Genomic DNA, 21,686 nt, shown 5'->3' with positions numbered 1-21,686 from the left:
ATGATTGTCGATTGAGGCATAAGAGTGTAAAGACGACCTTTTCACATCTCTATGACCCTAACCATTCTTGTCTTACAACCTTGTATTTTAGCATGCATGCATTTCGTAGATGATTGGGATAAAGATTGATTGAATCTACATGCTCCATGACCTTGAACGACTAATGTCGGTCCATTATTGGATAAAGGATAGAAAAGAATGATAAAAATGAGTTAATTAAGGCCAAATATGAGATTTTACATAGTAACTAAAATACTTTCAAAATTTTCCAATAAACAACAGAAACTGCAAAACTCTCATTTATGCTTCTTTTCTCTTTTTTCTTTAATATTTTGTTTTAACTTTTTTTATCAGATCCAATTTTACTGTATAAATAGCTTATTGATCTAGTATTGACAAGATGGCGGGGATAGCTCAGTTGGGAGAGCGTCAGACTGAAGATCTGAAGGTCAGGTGTTCGATCCACCTTCACCGCAAATCATTTTTTTCATTATTATATGAAAATTAAAAATCACTTGTTTTATTTGTGATTGAAGCTATATTACAGCTCAGATTTCCTATTTCATATCTCCTTAGCACTATATTATTTGCTCGATCAAAGCCCTCCTAACTTCTAAAAAATTTATGCCTGTTATCTAATTGTGGTTATGGTTGTTTATTATTATTATTATTATTTTTTATCATGCGATTTTGGTGCAATTTGTGGGAGTTGTTTATTTAGGGCTTGATTGAATCATGCATTCGACTTTAACAGGGGTGTTTGTGATCGAGTTTGAGTTTCAAAACAACTTGTTAGGTTTTTCCCATATAATAAGACAAACAAGTGTATTTGACAACTTCAAATGTCTTTTTAAAGCTTCTTTTTGACACCAGTAAGAACCAGATTTTGAGAAATCACTTCTTTGTTAAGATCAAGAATCGATAAACAAATCATAAATATGTGATGAAAATAAAGAAATGATTACAGTGACCGGCTCGATCAATCTGTAGACCAACAAAGGAGAAAGATATTTATTAGACTTGTAGAAATACAACCCAGGTCCATAGCATATATAAAAGAAAAAAAATAAAAATCTGAATTTTTAAATGAGACCAACTATATATTTTTATAGAAAAATGACATAAAATATATAGCGGGATCCATTTTTATAGATGACAGTTGATTAGCCTAAAGGCATCTTCATTTCTCTTGTTTTGATAATCTCTCGAGCACACGAAATGAAAATATTATTGCCAAAAAAACAAAAGATTAGTAAAAAGGCTCAAGGGTTTTTTTACTAAAAAGCTCATAATTTACGAAATAGTTCATGATTTCAGACTAAAAGATTTTCGAAGATTTTCTTAACTTGTTCTAGGTTTTTGAAGATACAATGTTAACGATTTTGAGGGTGCAAAAAATAATAATAACATATTTTCATTTATGCAAAATGATTTTAAAGGAGGAATTTCTTCACAAAATTTGAAGATACAATGCATTCTCAATTTCTAACTTGTTCATCGAGAAAAGGAAACACAATGATTTTCGAATGGAAATTTTGAAGCCGTGTAAAAATTTTGAAAACAACATCACCTTAAATAGAGGGAACCATTTGGAAAGAAAAAAAACTTAATTTCGAAAATGAGTACTAAAATATTAGGCTTAGTATATTCATAAAATACAATACATTTTCAAACATATATATTTCCACGAACATGGTCATATGCTAATATTTTCTTAAAAAAATGGTTATTATGTGAGACAACTTTTTTTGGTTGTGATTATCGAGGTATGTATCTCTTAGAAATAGGTTAAATGTCATATTAGCTCATCGAACTTGTTGTGTTTGTTTTAAAAGGTCATCCGATTTTTTATTTTTTTTGTACATTAAAGGAATCAATTCTCGTTTAACCTATTAAAAAGACCATTTAACCCACCGTAACAGGTTTTAATCTCATTGTAGCCTTATATCCTCCAACCTCCTCTATGCATTTACGTGTGTCCTCCATTGCAGGCTACAAAATAGAAGAAAAGAAAATGAACTCTCGTTAAAGGGTTGTCTCGTGAATCTGGGTGTGAAATCTAGGTTTAGGATTAAAGGTTAGTCTCGTGAATCTAGGGTGTGAAATCACCAATTATTTCACATTCGGAAATCTTGAATCTAGACTGGAGTTGTCACCTCCATCTGATTTGAGTTATACATACAAGTGAAACCATGAACTATCTCTTTGGTGGGGAATCCAAAAATCAAAACTAAGAAAAATGAACCCAAAGAAAATAAGAAAAATGCCCCTTTTGAAAGAGGGTCAAAACCACCTAGAGCTGTGGCGGAAATTCGTATGCCGATGTTGAGGGTTTCCGATTTCAAAGGTGGGACCCCTGAAATGATTCAAGCATGTTACGCGATTCTTGTTTTGGTTCTTCCCAGAGGTCAAATTCGATCTTGGACTGGTCCGGAGCTCGAGATAGTCAAAGTAGTGGTTGACCAGGTGGCACGGTGGCTCTTTCCCATGAGGCGATGCTTGAAGAATCTCAGCTCATGAGAGACAAATTAGCATAACAAAATCGAGCTTTACAACAAGCAAAACATGATGCCATGAGAGCTAGTCAAGCAATGAGCTTGTTTCAAACTGTAATGAGTAAAAGTTTGAGAAAACCTATGCATTCAATCTTGGGTTTGCTTTCGCTAGTTTTCCTATAAGCATGACACATATTTTACAGGCTGATCAGGTATAGGTCACATAAGGATATTTTAAAACAGAAAAGCGAGAGTTATGTAAAAAAAACATTAGGGACCTTTTAAAACAAACACAACAAATTCGATGTGCTAATATGACATTTGCCCCTTAGAAAAATCAGTGGCGGAAGAGATCGTGTGTGTACAAACTTGATTCACTTGCATTTGTTAAAACTGAAACCCAAATGAAGAAAACTACTTCTGGCATCCGCACCACACAAATTAAGCATGATGCCAAGTTCAATTAGACATGGCCCCAATCTGGAGTACAAGCTACACAATCTCAAAACAATGATGATGTAGAAGCCCATAATACCAACCTTGAGCCACAAGTAGAATTGCAAAACGATGAAAACACCAGAAAACTCAATGACAACCGTATTCCAACAATTGTGGATGTCGAGCAGCATATAGGTGATTCCATAGATCATGAAAAAGCTCAAGTTAAGATAACAACGACGAAGTTGTGAGGTTAGATAATAAAGATCATGCAACAAAGCTTTGTTTGTAGTTCTTTCTTCCTCTTTGCCAACAATAGAGTTGACCACTGCCGGACCAAAATAGGCAATTAAATAGACCATAAATAGGAAAAATAACTAGGGTTAACCAAGTCTAAATAAAAACCAAGTAAAAGCCCAATATATAAAAGGCATTAGGGTGGTTTGATATGCTTTTTAGTGGGTTTAGTAAGAGACTGGATGGATTTGATTCGGGCAGATTCACGTGTCATGCCATATTTTTTTTGCCTCTGATTTGGTCCTATACCCTCTTACTCGGTCCCGGACATAACTCATGTTGACTACCTTGACTCAATGCTCTTACTTGGTCCTAGACTACGAAACAGCCTCTAAGCCAAACGCACCATACTATTTACGGGGCGTTTTTCTAATACTAACCAATCCGACAATTCATGGAGGTGGCCAAGATAATGATAATCTTTAACTATGTTTTGGAATCAATTATAGGCATGTAATGATCAAACATAGAACATAAACGAAAAAACAACCATCCAATCTAAAAGAAAAAGAAAAAGGATTCAATAATCATTCGTCTATTTTGATTCTCATTCTGATTAACCGTAACTTTAATTAATATATGAGTAGATCAAGGTCGAAGCTTATATGGCCGGTCCATTAATGGATAAAAGATAGTCAAGAATAATGATAAAAAGGAATTAAGGGCAAAAATGTCATCTTACATAGTTAGGAACTTAAATCCTTATAAAACTTTCCAATAAACAACAGAAATTTCAACTCATTATATTTCTTTTCTCTCTTTTTATTTGATATATTTCTTTTAACCTTTTGATATCATATCCGATTTGCTTGAGTTAAATATCTGATTCATCTGTATTAAACATCGAAGCGGGGATAGCTCAGTTGGGAGAGCGTCAGACTGAAGATCTGAAGGTCAGGTGTTCGATCCACCTTCACCGCATGTAATTTTTTATTTTGAACTTTCTTATTATTATAATTACGAAAATTAAACTTGCTTTATGCGGATTGCTTTGGGTTTGATTTTAACCTTCTTTTTATTGCCTTGTGATGCTCTTATGTCCTTGCAATTGATTATTTGCTCGATCAAGCCCCAAGTTCTCCAAAATTTATGCTTGTTTAATATCACATTCAGGTTATGGTTTTTTGTTTGTTTTTTTTTTTTTTAAATATCATGCGATCTAGTGCAATTTGTTGGACTTGTTTATTTAGGGCTTGATTGAATCATTTGTATTAGACTTTTTTTTTTTTTTTTTTGAAAGAGCTTTTTTATTAGACTTAAAAAGGGGTGTTTAGGATTGAGTTTCAAACCAACTTATTAGCATTCCGCCATCATCGCTATAAGCCAAATGGAACTACAAATGGTTTTTAAACTTTTTTTAATAAAAAGATTTTGAGAAGTCATTTATTTGTTAGGGCTAAGAATCAGTAAACACACGATAAAGATAAAAAAATAAAGACAACAAGTATTTAATGTGAATTGATCAACCAATTCTGACAGATCTAGAACCAAAACCAACACCAACCATGGGTCCATAACATATGAACTTACAAGTTTTTTCTTTCAAAATGGTTGCTAAAAATAGTTAAGTGGTACCAACTACACATTTTTTATAAAAAAAAATGACTAAAATATATGGTGGGACTCAATTTTAAGTGGGGTCCATGCACCGTCACTATTTATTAACTATATGCAAAAGACATGAATACCCTCCACAAAAACATAGCCCTAAGAACTAAGAAGGTTGTCCAACCACATCGAGTCTCATGTAACAAACACAGTCTTAAAGAAAACGATCAAAGTGGTGATATTTGGTAATATGTGTAGATTGATACCAACCAACCCATGGTTTTTGTATTATAGACACATACATCACATAAACATTCATATGTATACATAACATATGCCTAATCTATATCTATGTGAGTTGTAGTGCTTCTTGGCGTTTGATCTCAAATACCCTAAGTAGAACATCCTCCACTACCTGCACATACAATATAAATTTCAATTAGACCCTCGCACTTTTAGAAAAATGAAAAAGCAGCCCTCGGTGTTTTAGTTTACCTTGTCAGGGGTAGATGCACCAGATGTGACGCCAATTGTGACATGACCCTTGGGTAGCCAGTTCTCTTTTTCAACCAATTCACCATGCTGCAATCAGATAAGTTGTTAAGACATACACATAGTTGCATAAAGTAATAAAGTGATGTTGGTCCAAATCAAGGTGGAAAAATGATTACCATTAACTTGTAAGCTATGTGGTTGCCGGGACCCACTCTTTGTTCACTATCAATCCAATAAGATGGAATGCCACGTTCCTCTGCAATCTCTTGTAGGTGTGAGGTGTTGCTGGAGTTCCATCCACCAACCACTAACATAACATCTAACTTCTCATCCACCAGTTTATACATAGCATCTTGTCTCTCCTACATTTACAAATAAATTTACATCATATTCTATTATATTGAGATATACATGACTCCAAAACTTAGCTACTGTTTGTTGTCATGGAATCATTCATTCCATTGAGAGAGAGAGAGAGAGAGAGAGAGAGAGGGAGATGCCTGAGTTGCATCACAGATAGTGTTGAAGCTTAGGAAGTGGCTGTTGATATTTTCTATTCCAAACTTCTGCATCATTGTCCTCTCTACTAATTTCCCTGAAAATAAGGAAAAATAAAAGCAAGCATGTTTAATGATATAACTTATATATAAAAGTAACATGAGGAATTATTTGAACCAAAAAAAAAAACTGACCTATCTCCTCTGTTTCTCCTTTCAACATTGTAGTTTGGTTTGCCACACCAGCTTTCACAAGATCCTTATCTGGATCAAAACCTTTGGAAACTGCAAATTTAAATTTCTGCAAGCATACAAAGTTCAACACAAAGACATTGTACTTTCAATCTTTTTATTATTAAGGCATTGTACTTTTAAAATTTTTACCAAACTACAGCATTGTACTTTCAACTTTTTTCTTATTGGGACATTCGACTTTGAAAAATAACCCAATTATAGCAGTGAAATTGCTTGGTATTTGGCAGACATTGCTATAACTGGGTAGATTTTTTAAAGTTCAATGCTGTAAACAATAAAAAAACTAAAGGAAGATGAAATAATAAACAAATCACCTCCAGAAAAGCTTCTTTGGTTGAGCTAGATCCATTAAGTTCACCACCAAGAATATAATCACACACATATGTTGCCTGGATCAAGTAATAAACTATTATTTAATATAATTATATCATTGTGGAAAAGTGTTTTGCACTTGAGAAGAAGAAGCACATTAAGCATACCTCATCCATGTTCTTCACAATGATATACTTTCCTGCAAAAGAGGCTGTTGCCACTGTCTCTTCATGGGAATACTTACCATGAATGATTGAAGTATAATCCCCCTTCTTGTGCTTTTCAACAGTATTCCACACCTTAGACACCCAAGGGCATGTTGTGTCAACTATTTGTACTTGTTTGTTACTCAAAGTCAACATTTCGTCTACTGCAGCTCCAAAAGCAGGCAGAATTACAACATCCCCCTTATCAACAACATCAAATTGTTTTTCTCCTTCCTCAATTGGGATATCTTTAACTTCCATCTCTTCTAGCCTCTACCATTACAAAAGTTCAAAACTTTAATCATCATCTGTTGAAAAAATGTAAAGTTTTACAAGATACATGCATATGAGGGAAGTAGGAATAATAGAGAATACTTTCACTTAGGAATCAACAGAAATCTATTAAAATGACAGCACTATTCAGGGATCAACTGAAAACAGAACAAATAAAAGACCCTTAAAAATGTTTATTATTGGAGGCAAATCACCAGAAAACTGTAAGCTATAGAATTTAGCCAAAGAAACTAAACTAGTACCTTATTAACAGTCGGGTTGTGAATAATTTCGTTAGTGATCCAAATCTTCTCATCAGGGAATTGTTTCCTGGCTTCATAAGCAATCTGGACAGCACGCTCAACACCCCAGCAAAAGCCATAAGCTTCTGCAAGCTTTACAGTAACATTTCCCCATGTATATTCATAGTTATTCTCCTTCAAAGTCTTTATTATGTCACCTATAAAAATTCAATTTAAACAAAATACATATCAATCATTAGAATTTTAGGCTATAAGACAGCTTACACCGTGTCGAAACGATTATTTAACATAAACATCGGTGTTGGAAACTCCGTTGACCAGAAAATGATCTCAATCAGTTTTCCAGTCGTAGACAAATTAGCCCATGAGATAAGTAAATTTGAACAACATCAGAAGTCGCATCAAATTTATAAATTCTCAATGCTCAATTATCTCAAATTCAGGAAAAAGAACTAGTTGAAACAAGCTAAACGGATAAGATTATTACTGGTATACTCTTGACTCATGAGCTCAAGCGTCTCCTTCTTGTGTCCGAATCCTTTCCGGTTGTAGTTCTCGCTTCTGGTCAAATTATGCCGGAAAACCTTGGCGTCGAAATCGGAACCAACGGAAATCGATGGAGATGAGGAAGAAGAAGGTTCTCCGGCAGAGCAACGGACGGAGAGAGTCTTCCGGCATCGGAAAACTCTGATGTCAGGAAGAGAGAGATCGGTGCAAGTGGAGAGAGGAGTTAGTTGAAGAGACGCCATTGGAGAAGTGGAAGGAAGTGTGTGTGTTTGTGTGTGTGTGTGTGAAAATAGTGTGTATTTGAAGGTGAGAAACTGATCCTACGAGGCTATAATCCGTGATCCATATTGTATCTCATTTTTTTTAATTATTTAATTTTTATTATTTGGCGTGTTTTGTATAGGATTTATGGTTGAATGTGGCTTTAGATACCTTCTGGTTGCATTTATGCCACCTAAGTATATATTTATTTAGAAAAAAAAAATAGCTTTTAAATATTTGAAATTGAGTTAATACATATGATAATAAAAAATATTTAAACTAAGCAGTAATGTAGTTTTTGTAGTTATATTATAGTAACTATTCGATATGTTCACATCTAGGTAACTATCTTTTTTTTGTATACATCTAGGTAACAAACTTGTTGGAAGTGTTCACATATGACCATTATGACCCACTGTAGCAGGTCACATCCTAAATGTGAACACTTTCAACAAGTTCGTTACCTAGATGTGTAAAAAAAATAGTTACCGAAATATGAACAAAAAGAAAAGTAGGAGTAAATTACACGAATGGTCCCTGTGGTTTGGAGGAATTTGTGTTTTTGGTCCCTAACTTATTTTTTTAACTCGGATGGTCCATATTGTTTATTTTTGTTGCGCGTTTAGTCCTTGTCTTATCTAAAAAGACTACTGTGCCCTTATTAATTTATTTTCTAATTAATTTTCTTATTTATGTATTTATTTTTTATATATTTAAAAAAACTAATAAATCCCACATATCTGTATTTCCTCACCATAAATCTGAAACCACATTTGAAAATTTTAATTTGAGTTTCACCGGTCACCATCCCATACCTCATCCTCCTCAACTTCTATTTCTTTTCCATCTTTAGTGACATCGACGTCTTCACCGTCCTTCTTTTTTTGGTCCTTCAAGTCTAGCGAACCAACACCATAACCCACTGTCTCTTTATATTTAGTGGGTTGTGGTGTTGATTCGACGGAGTTGAAGGACATAAAAAAGAAGGGATGGTGAAGACGTCGATATCACTAAAGATGGAGGATGAGGGATTGGATGGTGAGGAGATACAAATATGTGTGAGGAGATACAGATATGGGATGACAGGTGGATAAGAGATGAGATGGTGAGTTGATACAAATATGTGGGGTCTATTAATTTTTTTAAATATATAAAAATAAATACGTAAATAAGAAAATTAATTAAAAAATAAATTAATAAGGGCACAATAGTCTTTTTAGGTAAGACGATCACCAAACGCGCAACAAAAGTGAACAGTAGGGATCATCCGAGTTAAAAAAAAATAAGTTAGGACCAAAAACACAAATTCCCCCAAACCACAGGGACCATTCGTGTAATTTACTCTTACTTTTCGTTTTGTTCATATTTGGGTAACTATTTTTTTTATACACATCTAGGTAACGAACTTGTTGAAAGTGTTCACATTTAGGATGCGACCTGTTACAGCCGGTCATAATGGTCATATGTGAACACTTCCAACAAGTTTGTTACCTAGATGTGTACAAAAAAAAGATAGTTACCCATATGTGAACATACCGAATAGTTAATTACCTTAGCAAGTCATTTTCCCTTATATTAACACCTTGTTTCAAGTTTCAGTCTATTGAAAATTATTTGTGTAAAATGTTACTATATGTGAATTTAATTTTAGTTAAAACTTTGATTAATGACTAAATATTGTTATTAAAATAGTTGTAATTAGTAATTAAATATGTTAGATTTTTTTTTACAAAACTTCAAAAAATGGTCCCTGACAAATCATAGTACCTTAGCCAATCATAGTACATAGTAAAAACTGACAAAAATGTTAGATTTTTTTTTACAAAACTTCAAAAATGGTCCCTGTGGTTTTCGAAAATCTGAAGTTTAGTCCTTAATTTACTAAAACCTCATGGATCGTCCCTGTGGTTTCAAAACTTTTAACATATGGTTCTTTTCGCTAACTCCGTTAGCTTTTGGCTGTTAAGTAAAGGGCATTGCTGTGACATCCCCAATTTCACGGCCAGAAATAACCGATTTGTTTATGCCTTGTTTTTAAAATCAGAGTAATCTTTTAAAGAAAACAGTTGCGGAATTTGTTCCCAAAACAAAAATATGATAAGAATTTATCAAAGCATTCCTTTAAAGAAATGTATTTTCATTATATAACAAAATCTCGGTATGTCATGTTCAATACAGACCAAAAGCATAAACAGAACAAAATAGACCTTACAACAGTTATTCATAACTACTGGCCTATAATCCAAAATCTCTCGTTATGTCAGCCAACTTATGCTCTCGTGCCATAACCTGTAATACAAAGAAAACTGAGAGGGTCAGGCTTGGGAGCCTGGTGAGCATATAGTGATTTTCAACCCACAATAATACATTTATTATTCAATCATCAAACAATCAACCCAAATACCCATCCCCATTATTTCATTTATTTCTTAAGGTTTTACCCTAAGAACCAATTATCCTTCATTCATTCATTCCTAAGGATTTACCTAAGGAATTGGCACGAAGTCCATTGCTGCCAAAGTTTATCTATCAGATACTAAATCCATAGCTATCAGGTGCTAACTCCATAGTCACCAAGGTTTACTCAACAGGCACGAAGTCACATCGTCACCAAGTTTTATCAAATAGGCACGAAGTCGCATCGTCACCAAAGCTTACTCAATAGGCACGAAGTCGCATCGTCACTAGGGTTTACACAATAGACACTACGTCTCATAGTCACCAGGGTTTACACAATAGGCACTACGTCTCATAGTCACCAGGATTTACACAATATGCACTACGTCTCATAGTCACCAGGGTTTACACAATAGGCACTATGTCTCATAGTCACCAGGTATTTCATCTACCCATGTTCTACCCCACATATTTGTAGATATAAAATACATATACGGTTTAAATCATTTAAAAACCTGTATAAAACATCAATTCCACACCCATCTCAAATAAACAAACAATACATAACACATAGCACATATTTCATAGCAAATACTTCATATTTATGTGTTAGAAGAAAGTAACTATACGCTCACTTGATCAGAAGATGATCGGACAGCGCCTCGTCAATTAAAATAATCCTCTGCGGTGAAACCGGGATGTTTCCTCCAAAACCGGGCTTCGCGCGGGCAGAGGTTCGGCTCGAATATTATATTTCTCGGGATCTTCGGGGCTTCGGGACTCGCTTCGGGGCTCAGGAATAATACCGGGGCTTCGGGATATTTCTTGCACAAAAAACGATGCAAAAACGAGAGAGAAGGAAAGAAAATTGGCAAAGAACTCGGCTGCCCTCGCACCCTTTATATAGGGTCTGAACCTCGCACATACGCTGGGCGTACGAGGCACTACGTGGGGCGTAGTTCGGATCAGACTTCCACGTGTCGAGCTTCGGGTGGTGGATCATGGCCTTCTCCGGACCGTGCAAGATCGAAATACGCTGGGCGTAACTCCTTCGGACGCTGGGCGTTCCTCGCTGTCGACATGTACGCGGGGCGTACAACTAGGTACGCTGGGCGTACCCTTCGGATTGGATCGGTGACTCCTCGGATTCGGATATTATCCGAAATAATAATTAAATATATATAATTTAATTATTTATAAATTTTAGAAATTCATATCTTCCTCATACGGACTCCGTTTTCGACGTTATTTATATCCACGCGTAGGTGAGACTATGCTCTACAACTTTCGTTTAGATCACTAAGGCTAAATATCACTCCATCGTAAATTCACTTTTTACGTCATTCAGCGTCGTGCCGGTTCTGTCGCGAAACTTCGACAGGTCATAACTGTTGGGTTTTGAGCATTCTAACACTCCTAAGGTGTACATGCAACCCTAATAACCTTGGATCTATGTTTTCTCTAAAATACATGCAAATAAGAATTTCCAAGGTTTTCATCCTAACTAGCATAACATGAAGAACTAGAATCATAATATACTAGAAGAATGACATACCTTTTGATAGTGATTGATTGCTTGGAGTTTGAGAGCCTAGCACCAATAGTGTGAATGCCTCAAGTGGAATCAAAAATCACCACAAACCTTGGAACCTTGAAAGAATAATATATGTGCTCTAGAAATTAGGCCACCACTCTTGTTCACACACAACTAGTGTCATTTCAAGCATCATAAGCTCCTTTATATAGTGTGGAGGATTAGGGTTACATCCATGTAAACCCTAATACCCATGACTCTTCCTTCCCAAGGATCCATGGGTTAAAAGCTCCATGGACTATCCATGGATTCCCATGCATGCCAAGCCCATTCCAAATGAGTATTAGCCCACACTACATAAAATACAATAGCCCATATTTAATTAGTCACCTTTTTGATCACCAAATTAATTCTAAATTAATTTATGACCAATACTAATTAAATAATATGATTTAATATTAATATATTATAACTTATAATATATTAATAAAGCATGAACATACTATTCTCAAAAGATTATCCAAACAAATTGTTCGGGTGAAGTGCAACCCAAATGGACCATGCCGGGTCGGGTCAAGTACATCTCAAATATTGTTATGGACTTAGACACCTTATCCAACAATAACTTCTTCGTTATAACTCGGATTTCAGCGTTCTTTATATGTATGGAACCCTTGTAACATATACTACAACTTAGTTAAGATTATTCCTTCAAAATAATCTTCCATCAAAAGGTCATTTTTGACGCTTATTGACCTTAAATTGACTAGCCCCAATCTACGGGCGTTACAATTATCTCCCCCTTAGGATGATTACGTCCCAGAATCATCAACGAAATAGGGCTTGTAATGATTCCATATGTTACCTCTTCATCCTAGGCAGTGTAACTTCTATGTTTCCTCGAAAGAGTATTTAACTCTAGGGCTTCTTGACTGCAGACGATGCTCAATATTGCATCTTCTTTTCGTACTATGTTGTACTTTCAATCATAACCTTCGAGTTACCAAATAAGTCCTTATTGTGGACTCCTTCTTCTTCTTAGGATAAATACTTTCCTTTATCTGTTGTAACAGACCGATGGGTCGTGCTCTACTGACCTCTCATCGCATGATGTGACGCTTAGACTCGGTCTCTTTTTAAAGTTAAATTCCAGAATGGAATATACCTTCCTTCATATTCTAATGTGATCTAATCACATTTCAGCATGTAGCATTTCTAGCTACAAACTTTATGAACAACGAGTGCGATACCAATGATCGCATTGGCTTCAATCTTATGGCTTACGTCAGATGTTACTTCGAACTTGGTTCTCCGAACCACGTAACATACTCACCGTAGTCGGACTCCAATTGGATATGACCACTAGGGTCGGAACAACAATCATCTTACTAGTCACTACCGAAACAATGGTAATGACATACCAGAATAAAACGGAATCAATCACCAGCTTCTTGGTAACCTTGTGACTTTCCCTGATCCAAGTGCGAGTCATGTGCTTCCGGTAGTATATGCATCTACTACCCTTCACACCTACTCATACTCGTCCCAAGTATTGTCTCGTAGTCCCCAAGTCCTAAAATCACAAAACAATTTAACACATAAGAATGTGTCCAAATAATCATAAACAATTTCCCTAGACTCTACTTGTATTCTCTCTCTCTCTCTCTCTCTCTCTCTCTCTCTCTCTCTCTCTCGACATGTGCAGTTTCTTTGGGATGCCCAAAAATCTTCCCATATTACAGAAAACTCATGCATGAAGCTTTATGTAACTGCAGACCCTACAACTGCCTATACGCTGGATCTGAATGTTCAGTCACCGAAGACATTCCTTTTCTGGTTATCCATCTCAGAGACGACCACCACACAGGCTGTACTTTTAACCACCGTTATGTCAAATCTAACCCCCGTGAAGTTGAGAACGCTACATGGATGCTAACAGATGAGTTCCCTTCACTTTTCCCCTGATTTCTGATTTCCGATTTTAGGGTTTTTTCCTTTTTCTTTATCGGGGTAATGTTTTATGTTTGGCAGGTGTTCCATTGTTTTGGGCAGTACTTCTGTCTTCACTTTGAGGCGTTTCAGCTAGGGATGTCACCTGTTTACATGGCGTTTCTTCGATTTATGGTGGATGAAGCAGATGCAAGGAATTACAGCTACAGTTTAGAGGTTGGAGCCAACGGGAGGAAACTGATTTGGGAAGGAACACTGAGGAGTATCAGAGATAGCCATAGGAAGGTAAGAGATAGTCATGATGGGTTGATTATACAGAGAAGATAGAATGAGGCCGATGATTGCTATAGGTTTCAAACATTAGGAGTATAAACCCACTTGATTGGGCGTCTGGGTGGTCATCGTTTCATTCATAGAGGTGAGCGGTTTGTCGATTTTGTATCACAAGTGTGGGTGGTCAGTCGGAGATGATATGGTGGCCCTAGGATGAATTGCCAACAGGTAAGCAGTACACATCAATGTCGGCTACTGTCATGGTATCATTCATTTTCCAGAATTTGGTTGTAAACTGTGAATCTGAAATTAATCTTTCTTATGTTATCGATTGGAATTACTATCTCGTTATCATCAATCTGAAATTCATTTTGAGAAAAAATTTTGGAACGACATGATACTTTGATACCCTGTGTTTGATCTGAAGTTCTTGTTTGTGTTTAATGGGTTGAATCGAAGAGGCCATGTTGCTGGAACAAATTTCAGTATGTTGATTCGATGATGTTTTGAAATATGGTAATGAATTTGCAGGTCAAGGAATAATAAGTTGACTTTGTAAGAGAGAGAGAGAGAGAGAGAGAGAGAGAGAGAGAGAGAGAGAGAGAGAGAGAGAGAGAGAGAGAGGACCATTATATATTAAAATAATTATTTTTTAGTTTTCTTTTTATTTAAAATAATAGAAAACCTTCATAAATGGTCCCTGGGTTAAATGGCGAAAATGCCCTTTACTTAACGATAGAAAGCTGACGGAGTTACGCGGAAGGACTAAACATTAAAAGTTTTGAAACCACAGGGACGATCCGTGAGGTTTTTGTAAATTAGGGACCAAACTTCAGATTTTTTGAAACCACAGGGACCATTTTTGAAGTTTTGTCTTTTTTTTAATTTTTTTTTTTTTTTTTTGCATAAAATATGTTATTGTTGCGTGAAGTCAATACTATTTAATAATCAAATATCATTATTAAATAGTTGGTGTTAATAATTGGAAGAAGATTAAATATATTCATATATTTTCTTCATTGACACGTAGATACCATTGATTCTTTCTTTTAATCTTTTTTCTTGATTTTGACACTTGTTTTAATCTAATAATGAATAGGAAGAAAAAGATAGGAAAATATTTGATTTCTCAAAAAAAAATCTTCAAAAATGCATAAAAATGCGAACTATGATGAAACTGATTATTCTCTAATAGATAAAGGTATGTCTCTTTGTGCTATTTACATATCACAAGATACATATATACATATGTTTTATTAACTATTTTACATTATGTTTTATTATAAAATGCAATGATATGAAAATGTACCTCCACAACCCCTCCTTTATGTAAAATTTCCTCTTAAATGGTGATTACGGATCGGTCTCGAAACGTTGTGGTCTGTTGAGACTAGGAATGATCCGATCCTTTTTCGGTTCGGTTTGTCTTTTTTGGATCATGGGCCAATTTTTCATCAGAGTTTCTAGGTTTAATTAATAGATTTTAGATCATTTTTTTATACAATACATCTCTTGAATTGTGTAACCTAGCTTAAACTAAGATAATAGAATTGTAATTCAATAATCAATCAATAAAACCTCTCTTTAGTGTTCGTCCGTGGTGGACTTAACCGATCACTCTGATCGTGTTAACCACATAAAATATTGTTCTCTTGTTTTTCATTTGAGTGGTAGAAGGGATGTGAGTAGTAGTAAAGGTCGTGGGGGAATTTTCACCGGATATGAGAAAGGAAGACTACGTGCTCTACATGTTTTTAATAAAATGAATAGGTAAATTGGTAGTTTAACAATGTTGATTCATAGCTCTTTATTCTGCAATAAATGAGCACTCAACTTAACCCTATGACTCGACAACCAACACAATGTCATCGGAAAAAGGCATACACAAAATGACCAAGGCACATTCCTTTGGATCTCGCTAGACATCTCGTTCAAGATCAAGGTGGAGATATTGGGGTTGGGAGTTGAACCCGATTTCAACAAGACCAGGGTATGTGTCTCTAATTGGAGTCCGAGAACATGTCAGTAGACCAACAATACATATCATGAGTAGCCATAACATACCTATGGGTACCCCTCTAGCTTCCAAGATCCTCCAAATCGCCTCTCATGGAACATTTTCATAAGCCTCTTTAGGTCGATAAACACCATATAGAGATCCCATATTTCTTTCTTTATCTTTATCCATAAAACGTCCAAGTATGTTGATCACTTTTAGTTGTCGACCTCCCATGCATGAAACCAAATGGGTTTGCCTGTAACATTCATGATACTATGCAACCTAGCCCCCAATGTACATTTTGCATTATTTTTGTGATTTCGTTTATAAAATTAACCCAAAGTTCACATGGACACACACGATTTTATTAATAAACCAACCCCTCGGAAACTGGTTTAACATAGAGCAATAAGTCCAGTATACATAACAACGTGGATGAAAAGATCTGATATAGATAATAACCCAAAAAGTTGATAGGTTTTTTCTCCTTTATATTATATAAAAACTAGTTATATGAAAAGATTGGAGAAATAATAAGATGAATTCACAAAATAGAGTCGCCCCTAGAGTCAGAGCTATACACTTGTTATATAATCTAGATTAACGAGCAACTCTCCTCTTCCGTTTTCACCATTCACCACCTCAAACATCAGCAGGTAAATTCAGGTCAAACATACCACGACCATGACCGTCTTTTCTAGCCCTCTTTTGAGCAGAAAAACCACTCTCCTCTGAGCTGCCCGACCCCGAAGGCCGGTCAGATTCCTCAGATGTCCCACCTGCAATACAAAAAAAAAAAAAAAAAAAAGACGTAAATACCTTCCTCCTCTTCCAAGAATGCATGCATTTATTTTGTGATGGTTTACCATTGGTTGTGATGGGGGCATGGAGCTTTTGACGCTTGTCATTGTTGCATGAGTTTGCATGGAAAGTGATGGAAAGTTCTGTAGCCTTTTCGATTCCTTTTGAGTAGTATGGAGCAATGTTATGGATCCCGAATTGTAGGGAGCCCAATAAATCCGTCTCTATACATTCATACCTATAAAAAAAATATATGTATATGAATACAAAACTTGTTGTTTGTTTCTTGTAGTTATATATATAGACTTACATTTTCTTGCATAAGGTGTCGGTGATGACGGAGAGATTAATAACTTGCATCCGTATTTCCATGATCCGATCCTCAGGGTACTGATCAAACGGTTCCTCAATAAACTTTGACAGCTTCTCAACATTGGTTTCAAGTTGCTGTTGTTGATCCTCAAACAGATGCTGTTTTATCTCCATGTCCTCTTTCGTCATTTCATCTTTGAAAAGCTCTTCACCAAACATGTAAAAAGCAAAAGGGTATGAATAGGAAAGCGCTCGCCTTGATCTGAACAACCGATAAAGTCCGTTTGTAACCCAACTGAAGTCTCGTAGGCGTGAATCTTTCTCCTCCAAGATTCTTACTTTTTCTTTTATGGTTTCTTTCAGCCTTGATTCTTGTTTGAATGAATCCGTGTGAGCTTTATAGCGATTGTGGTAGTGCATGTATCGGTACAGGTCTCGTTTTGCGCGTTCCGATTTCTTTTCGCGGTCTTCTTTGTATCGACCGCAGCTGTGACCCGTGATGTTTGACCACGTGTGATCCCGCCCCGTTGCACCACCACATAGCCAACTAGTAACAAAATTTTATTAACCATAAAAATGTCATGGTTCATGGAATCAAATATTCATACAACATACAATAAATAACAAACTTGTGTTACCAAAAGGCTTGTCCACAGATGCAGCTAACTAAATTGCAACCACCGTTTTTCTCAACTGGTTTGTGACACTTTGGACACGGTTTTGTATGAACTGTAATCCAATTAACTGTTTCTGATTCATCTTTACATTTTTTAGTCCAAAGTGCCCACATTGCACATGAACAAGGGGAATGGGCTTCACATAAGCAACTGAAACAGAATTGATTCCCACATGAACATTCCACTTCACAAAACTCATCTTCTTCAACACGGATTGCATTCCCACAATGAGGAGTGCTTGGACACCATTTCACCATCTTATTGTCCTCGATATATGACTCGAGAAGAAACCGATCGAATTTTTCTACCAAATCGGGATGCCTTTTGCCAACTAGATTCCGGATTATGGATTCATCACATATTGCATAACATTTGTGGGCCATGCATCGGATACGTTTACTCTGTCCCTCGTTTATTTTTACAATGAAATGCTCTGTCCAACCTAGAAAAAAAAAAAAAAAGTGACTTCTGTCAGCTGCAAATAATATGTAATGGAAAAAAGAAATACCCTATTGTATCATACCAAAAACTATCAAAAATCCAAATGGTTACTTAAAGATATCTTACAATTGTTACAAAAGCAGTGGCCACAATCCATTTTTGTCTGCTCACTAGATGGCAAGTCCTCCATGCATATATCACACATTGTTGTACAAGTAGACACTGAAGGATCAAGGTCATGAGAGTGAAGCATAGGTAAGCCAGCCTCTTTAAATAAACGATCTTTTCCCTTCTCTACAAGCACTGCAAATATCTTCTCAACATCCCAACGATAATGTATAAGTAGCGTACGTGCATGGTGCTCCCTTAAAGAAAGTAATTCCATAACTCTGCGTAAATCTTCCCTCTAAACAAATAACATAAGTAACATATCATCATTCATTAGTCATTACTATAGGTTGTAAGATAGGCAGTTGGGTTAAGTAGAACTAGGCTTCTAAAGTTATACCTGTGCAGCCAAAAGAGACTCTTTTGTGATGACCTGAAAAAGATGCAACAAATGATTCAAAAGCTAAATAGTAATAATGACATTATCTCACAACCAAAAACAATCAACAGTTATATAAATTTCCATGAAGAACACATAAAGGAGTATGCTAGCTTCAATCGTGTCCCTTTAGCAGAGTCACCAGCTTATTTTTCTTTAATCTTTAAGATAACAGTGTCATATGGGCTATGTCAATCTAACAACAGGCCCATAATGTGTTGAGCTACAGAGCTTGAAATTATGTTAGTTTAATAGACGTGATTGAAAAGGGTGAATGATGTGATGCATAAGAAATCAAAACAATGTGTTTATGGAAAACAACTAATATAGAACTAGGAATTCTAAGCTTCAGTGCTTCACATATAGAATTACTATGAACTGTTTATGCCCAAGAAAACATAAAGAATGATACAAGGAGGCAAAAGGAGAAGCGAAGAAAGCAGCGGCAAAAGCTAAGGTCATGGCGTACGAGCATATACATAGGAGATTGGACACAAATAAATGGGAGAATGAAATCTTCAAGCTTATCTATTGAAGATAACATTGGATGAATTCTAGTGAAAGATGAATATATTAAGAATTTAGGAGGAAATGGGGTAGCTATTTCCAATCTTTATTCAAGAAAGTTAGGTCAATCGGGATAGAGACCAACATGGAGTTACTCATCGCATAAAGCAGTTGATTAAAGCAGAGGGAGGCCACAGGTACTTTTTCCAACAAAAAGGTCCCACTGAAACTAAAAAGAAAATTCTACAAGGTAGCAGTTAGCCCGTGTATACTATATAGTTAAACCATGCATACTATATGAATCTGAATGTTGGCTGATGAGGAGTATGAGAAAAAGATGGAAGATGGAAGTTGTGAAATGAGAATGTTACAATGGACATCCGGTAGAATGTTGTAGGATAGAATTTCAAATGTGTACAAGTGGCGTCGATCAATGATAAATTTAGGGAAGGAGGATTGTGATTGTGGTGGTGTGGTTACGAAAATGACCTGCATAGGAGTGTGTGGAGGCTTAGAAACGGGGTAGAAGAGTATCCTAGGTTCTTGTTCAGCTTACTTACAGAAATATGCCTTTCATCCATTATTTACTTCCTACTTCTTTATCTCCTTTCCTTTTTCCCTCTTCACTACTTGTAGCAGTTTTGAGCTCTTTTGCTCGTATTGGCTTTAGTTTCATGCATATGTTTAGTGCTTGCACTGTCTTACTCTCTGCTTGTTTCTACCTTTGCAAGTTTACATTTTTCTTATGCAGGAGGTCATATGTGAAAACAGATACTCTACATGAGGTGGAGGCATGGCTGCCTACATCTACATCGCCCTTACCCCATTGTTGGGATCTTGAAATATATTGATGTTGATGTTGACAACATAAGAAACTAAGATTTGGATTTTGAAGAATATTTACGATGAACAAACAAATACAGTTTCAGGGCAGGGTTCTAAGTTAACAGTAACCATCAAGCCAAAATTGTGACCAACAGAAGGAAATTGAGTACTTTGATCAAGAGAACACGCCTTCCCTAATTTGTGACCAAAACATTGAAATAAAGAGAGATATACAGGAACGTTATATAGCACCAAAAGGACAAACACAACTTCCATCACAATTCAACAGCACCGCAGCCACACTGATTAAATAGCCTCGTTGCAGCTTAATTGAAACCTAGACACAATAGAAACCTAATGTATCTTCGCGATAAAACTACATACAGAAAAAATAAAAAATTTAAAACATTAAATACCTTGGATGATGAACCTTTAGGAGGAGCCCACTGAGAATCAGAGTCTTCGTTCTCGAGCGCATCGTCGAGGGAGTCACGATCGGAGCAATAGTAATCTTCTTCTCCGCCGCTGCTCATGCAATCCTCCACTTCCATCGCACTTCAACAAACGGCGGGTGTAAGCGTACAAAATTCGATCGATAAACCCTTGTAATAAAAAATCGATGGGTAGATTTGAGGGTTTCGATGATTTGGATAGGTGTTGATGGAACGATCAAGTTGAAAAGAGGTGAAAACGCCGGCGAATAATGGGAAGAAAAAGGGGGTTTACTTGCGATGAAGGGGCAAAGCTTAAGCGGTACGATTATTATGGTATGTCAAAGTGTGAGGTACAATTTGAAGCCATTGTATCTGACACCACAAAGATAACCCAATACCAACTCCAAATTAATAAGCATGTGTAAAGAGATTTCAACCCAAGGTTAGAATCGAGATTTCAAGTATATATTCAAAATCAAAGCATGATATACAAGAAAAACTTTGGTCGAATTTACTTTGTAATATGAAATAACTCTATCCTGCTAGCCCTAACTCATACTTTTTCAACCTGATAATTATTTCACCCCGATATGACACAACATATTTACAGTGTTTAAACTCTAACCCGTTAGCCTGACAATAACTCAAACAAAAATAACGGATTGATACGATGCTACAAGATGATTATACGGGTCAAGTTACGTTTAAGATTTATTAACATTTTTAATATTTCAACTCGACACGACATGTTTGTCAGATCTAAATGTATTTTCTCCGCAAAATGAAATAAATAGTAATACTTTATTGGATAAGTTATATAAAAAAGGTTGATGATTTGGTTTTGATAGTTTAAGGTATCCAATAAAATGATCAAATTTGGACTTACGAATTCACAAACTTGTTTTTTTCCGAGTGGTCCAATATCATATTTTGCAAAAGTTTTGAATAACTCGCAAAATTAGCGAAATCTTGCGATATTAACAATTACCAAATATACCATCAATATAGAAAATGATTTGTCAAAACTCATCGCTTCAAGGTTCGTTTTTATCCTATCAAAAAAATGTTTAACCCATTACATAATTAAAGTCTCAAAAGAATCATTTGGGCACTATTAAGATGTAACTCATTACTTGAATGAA

The 21,686-nt window shown here is 35.7% G+C and overlaps 2 protein-coding genes, 2 non-coding genes and 1 pseudogene across 4 annotated transcripts; 3 read left to right on the top strand and 2 right to left on the bottom strand.

Annotated features, from left to right (window-relative positions):
• The first annotated feature begins 403 nt into the window (after positions 1 to 403).
• Positions 404 to 476, top strand: TRNAF-GAA (transfer RNA phenylalanine (anticodon GAA)). The gene has a single exon. It is a non-coding gene; the product is annotated as a tRNA-Phe (tRNA).
• Positions 477 to 4,078: 3,602 nt separating this feature from the next.
• TRNAF-GAA (transfer RNA phenylalanine (anticodon GAA)) lies at positions 4,079 to 4,151 on the top strand. Its single transcript has one exon. It is a non-coding gene; the product is annotated as a tRNA-Phe (tRNA).
• An 841-nt stretch (positions 4,152 to 4,992) lies between these two features.
• Positions 4,993 to 7,892, bottom strand: LOC145138626 (4-hydroxy-3-methylbut-2-enyl diphosphate reductase, chloroplastic-like). Its single transcript, XM_079072676.1, has 9 exons — positions 7,567 to 7,892; positions 7,080 to 7,276; positions 6,505 to 6,816; positions 6,340 to 6,414; positions 5,966 to 6,071; positions 5,774 to 5,868; positions 5,450 to 5,635; positions 5,274 to 5,360; positions 4,993 to 5,193 (listed from the first exon to the last, which is right to left on the bottom strand). Exons 1-9 carry the CDS (start codon positions 7,826 to 7,828, stop codon positions 5,128 to 5,130), a joined length of 1,386 nt encoding a protein of 461 aa, XP_078928802.1. The 5' UTR covers positions 7,829 to 7,892; the 3' UTR covers positions 4,993 to 5,127.
• Positions 7,893 to 8,863: 971 nt separating this feature from the next.
• LOC145139989 (E3 ubiquitin-protein ligase SINAT3 pseudogene) lies at positions 8,864 to 14,055 on the top strand (annotated as a pseudogene).
• Positions 14,056 to 16,458: 2,403 nt separating this feature from the next.
• LOC145136773 (putative E3 ubiquitin-protein ligase ARI2) lies at positions 16,459 to 20,934 on the bottom strand. Its single transcript, XM_079070887.1, has 7 exons — positions 20,527 to 20,934; positions 18,740 to 18,772; positions 18,358 to 18,637; positions 17,752 to 18,232; positions 17,112 to 17,660; positions 16,867 to 17,039; positions 16,459 to 16,779 (listed from the first exon to the last, which is right to left on the bottom strand). The coding sequence occupies exons 1-7, from the start codon at positions 20,659 to 20,661 to the stop codon at positions 16,643 to 16,645; spliced, it is 1,788 nt and encodes a 595-aa protein (XP_078927013.1). The 5' UTR covers positions 20,662 to 20,934; the 3' UTR covers positions 16,459 to 16,642.
• Between the last annotated feature and the right edge of the window lie 752 nt (positions 20,935 to 21,686).

Source organism: Lactuca virosa, chromosome 9, assembly GCF_052849685.1.
Source record: "Lactuca virosa cultivar CGN04683 chromosome 9, Lactuca_virosa_CGN04683_v6, whole genome shotgun sequence".
Classification (NCBI taxonomy): Eukaryota; Viridiplantae; Streptophyta; class Magnoliopsida; order Asterales; family Asteraceae; genus Lactuca; species Lactuca virosa.
This window is presented reverse-complemented; position numbering and strand designations above follow the sequence as displayed.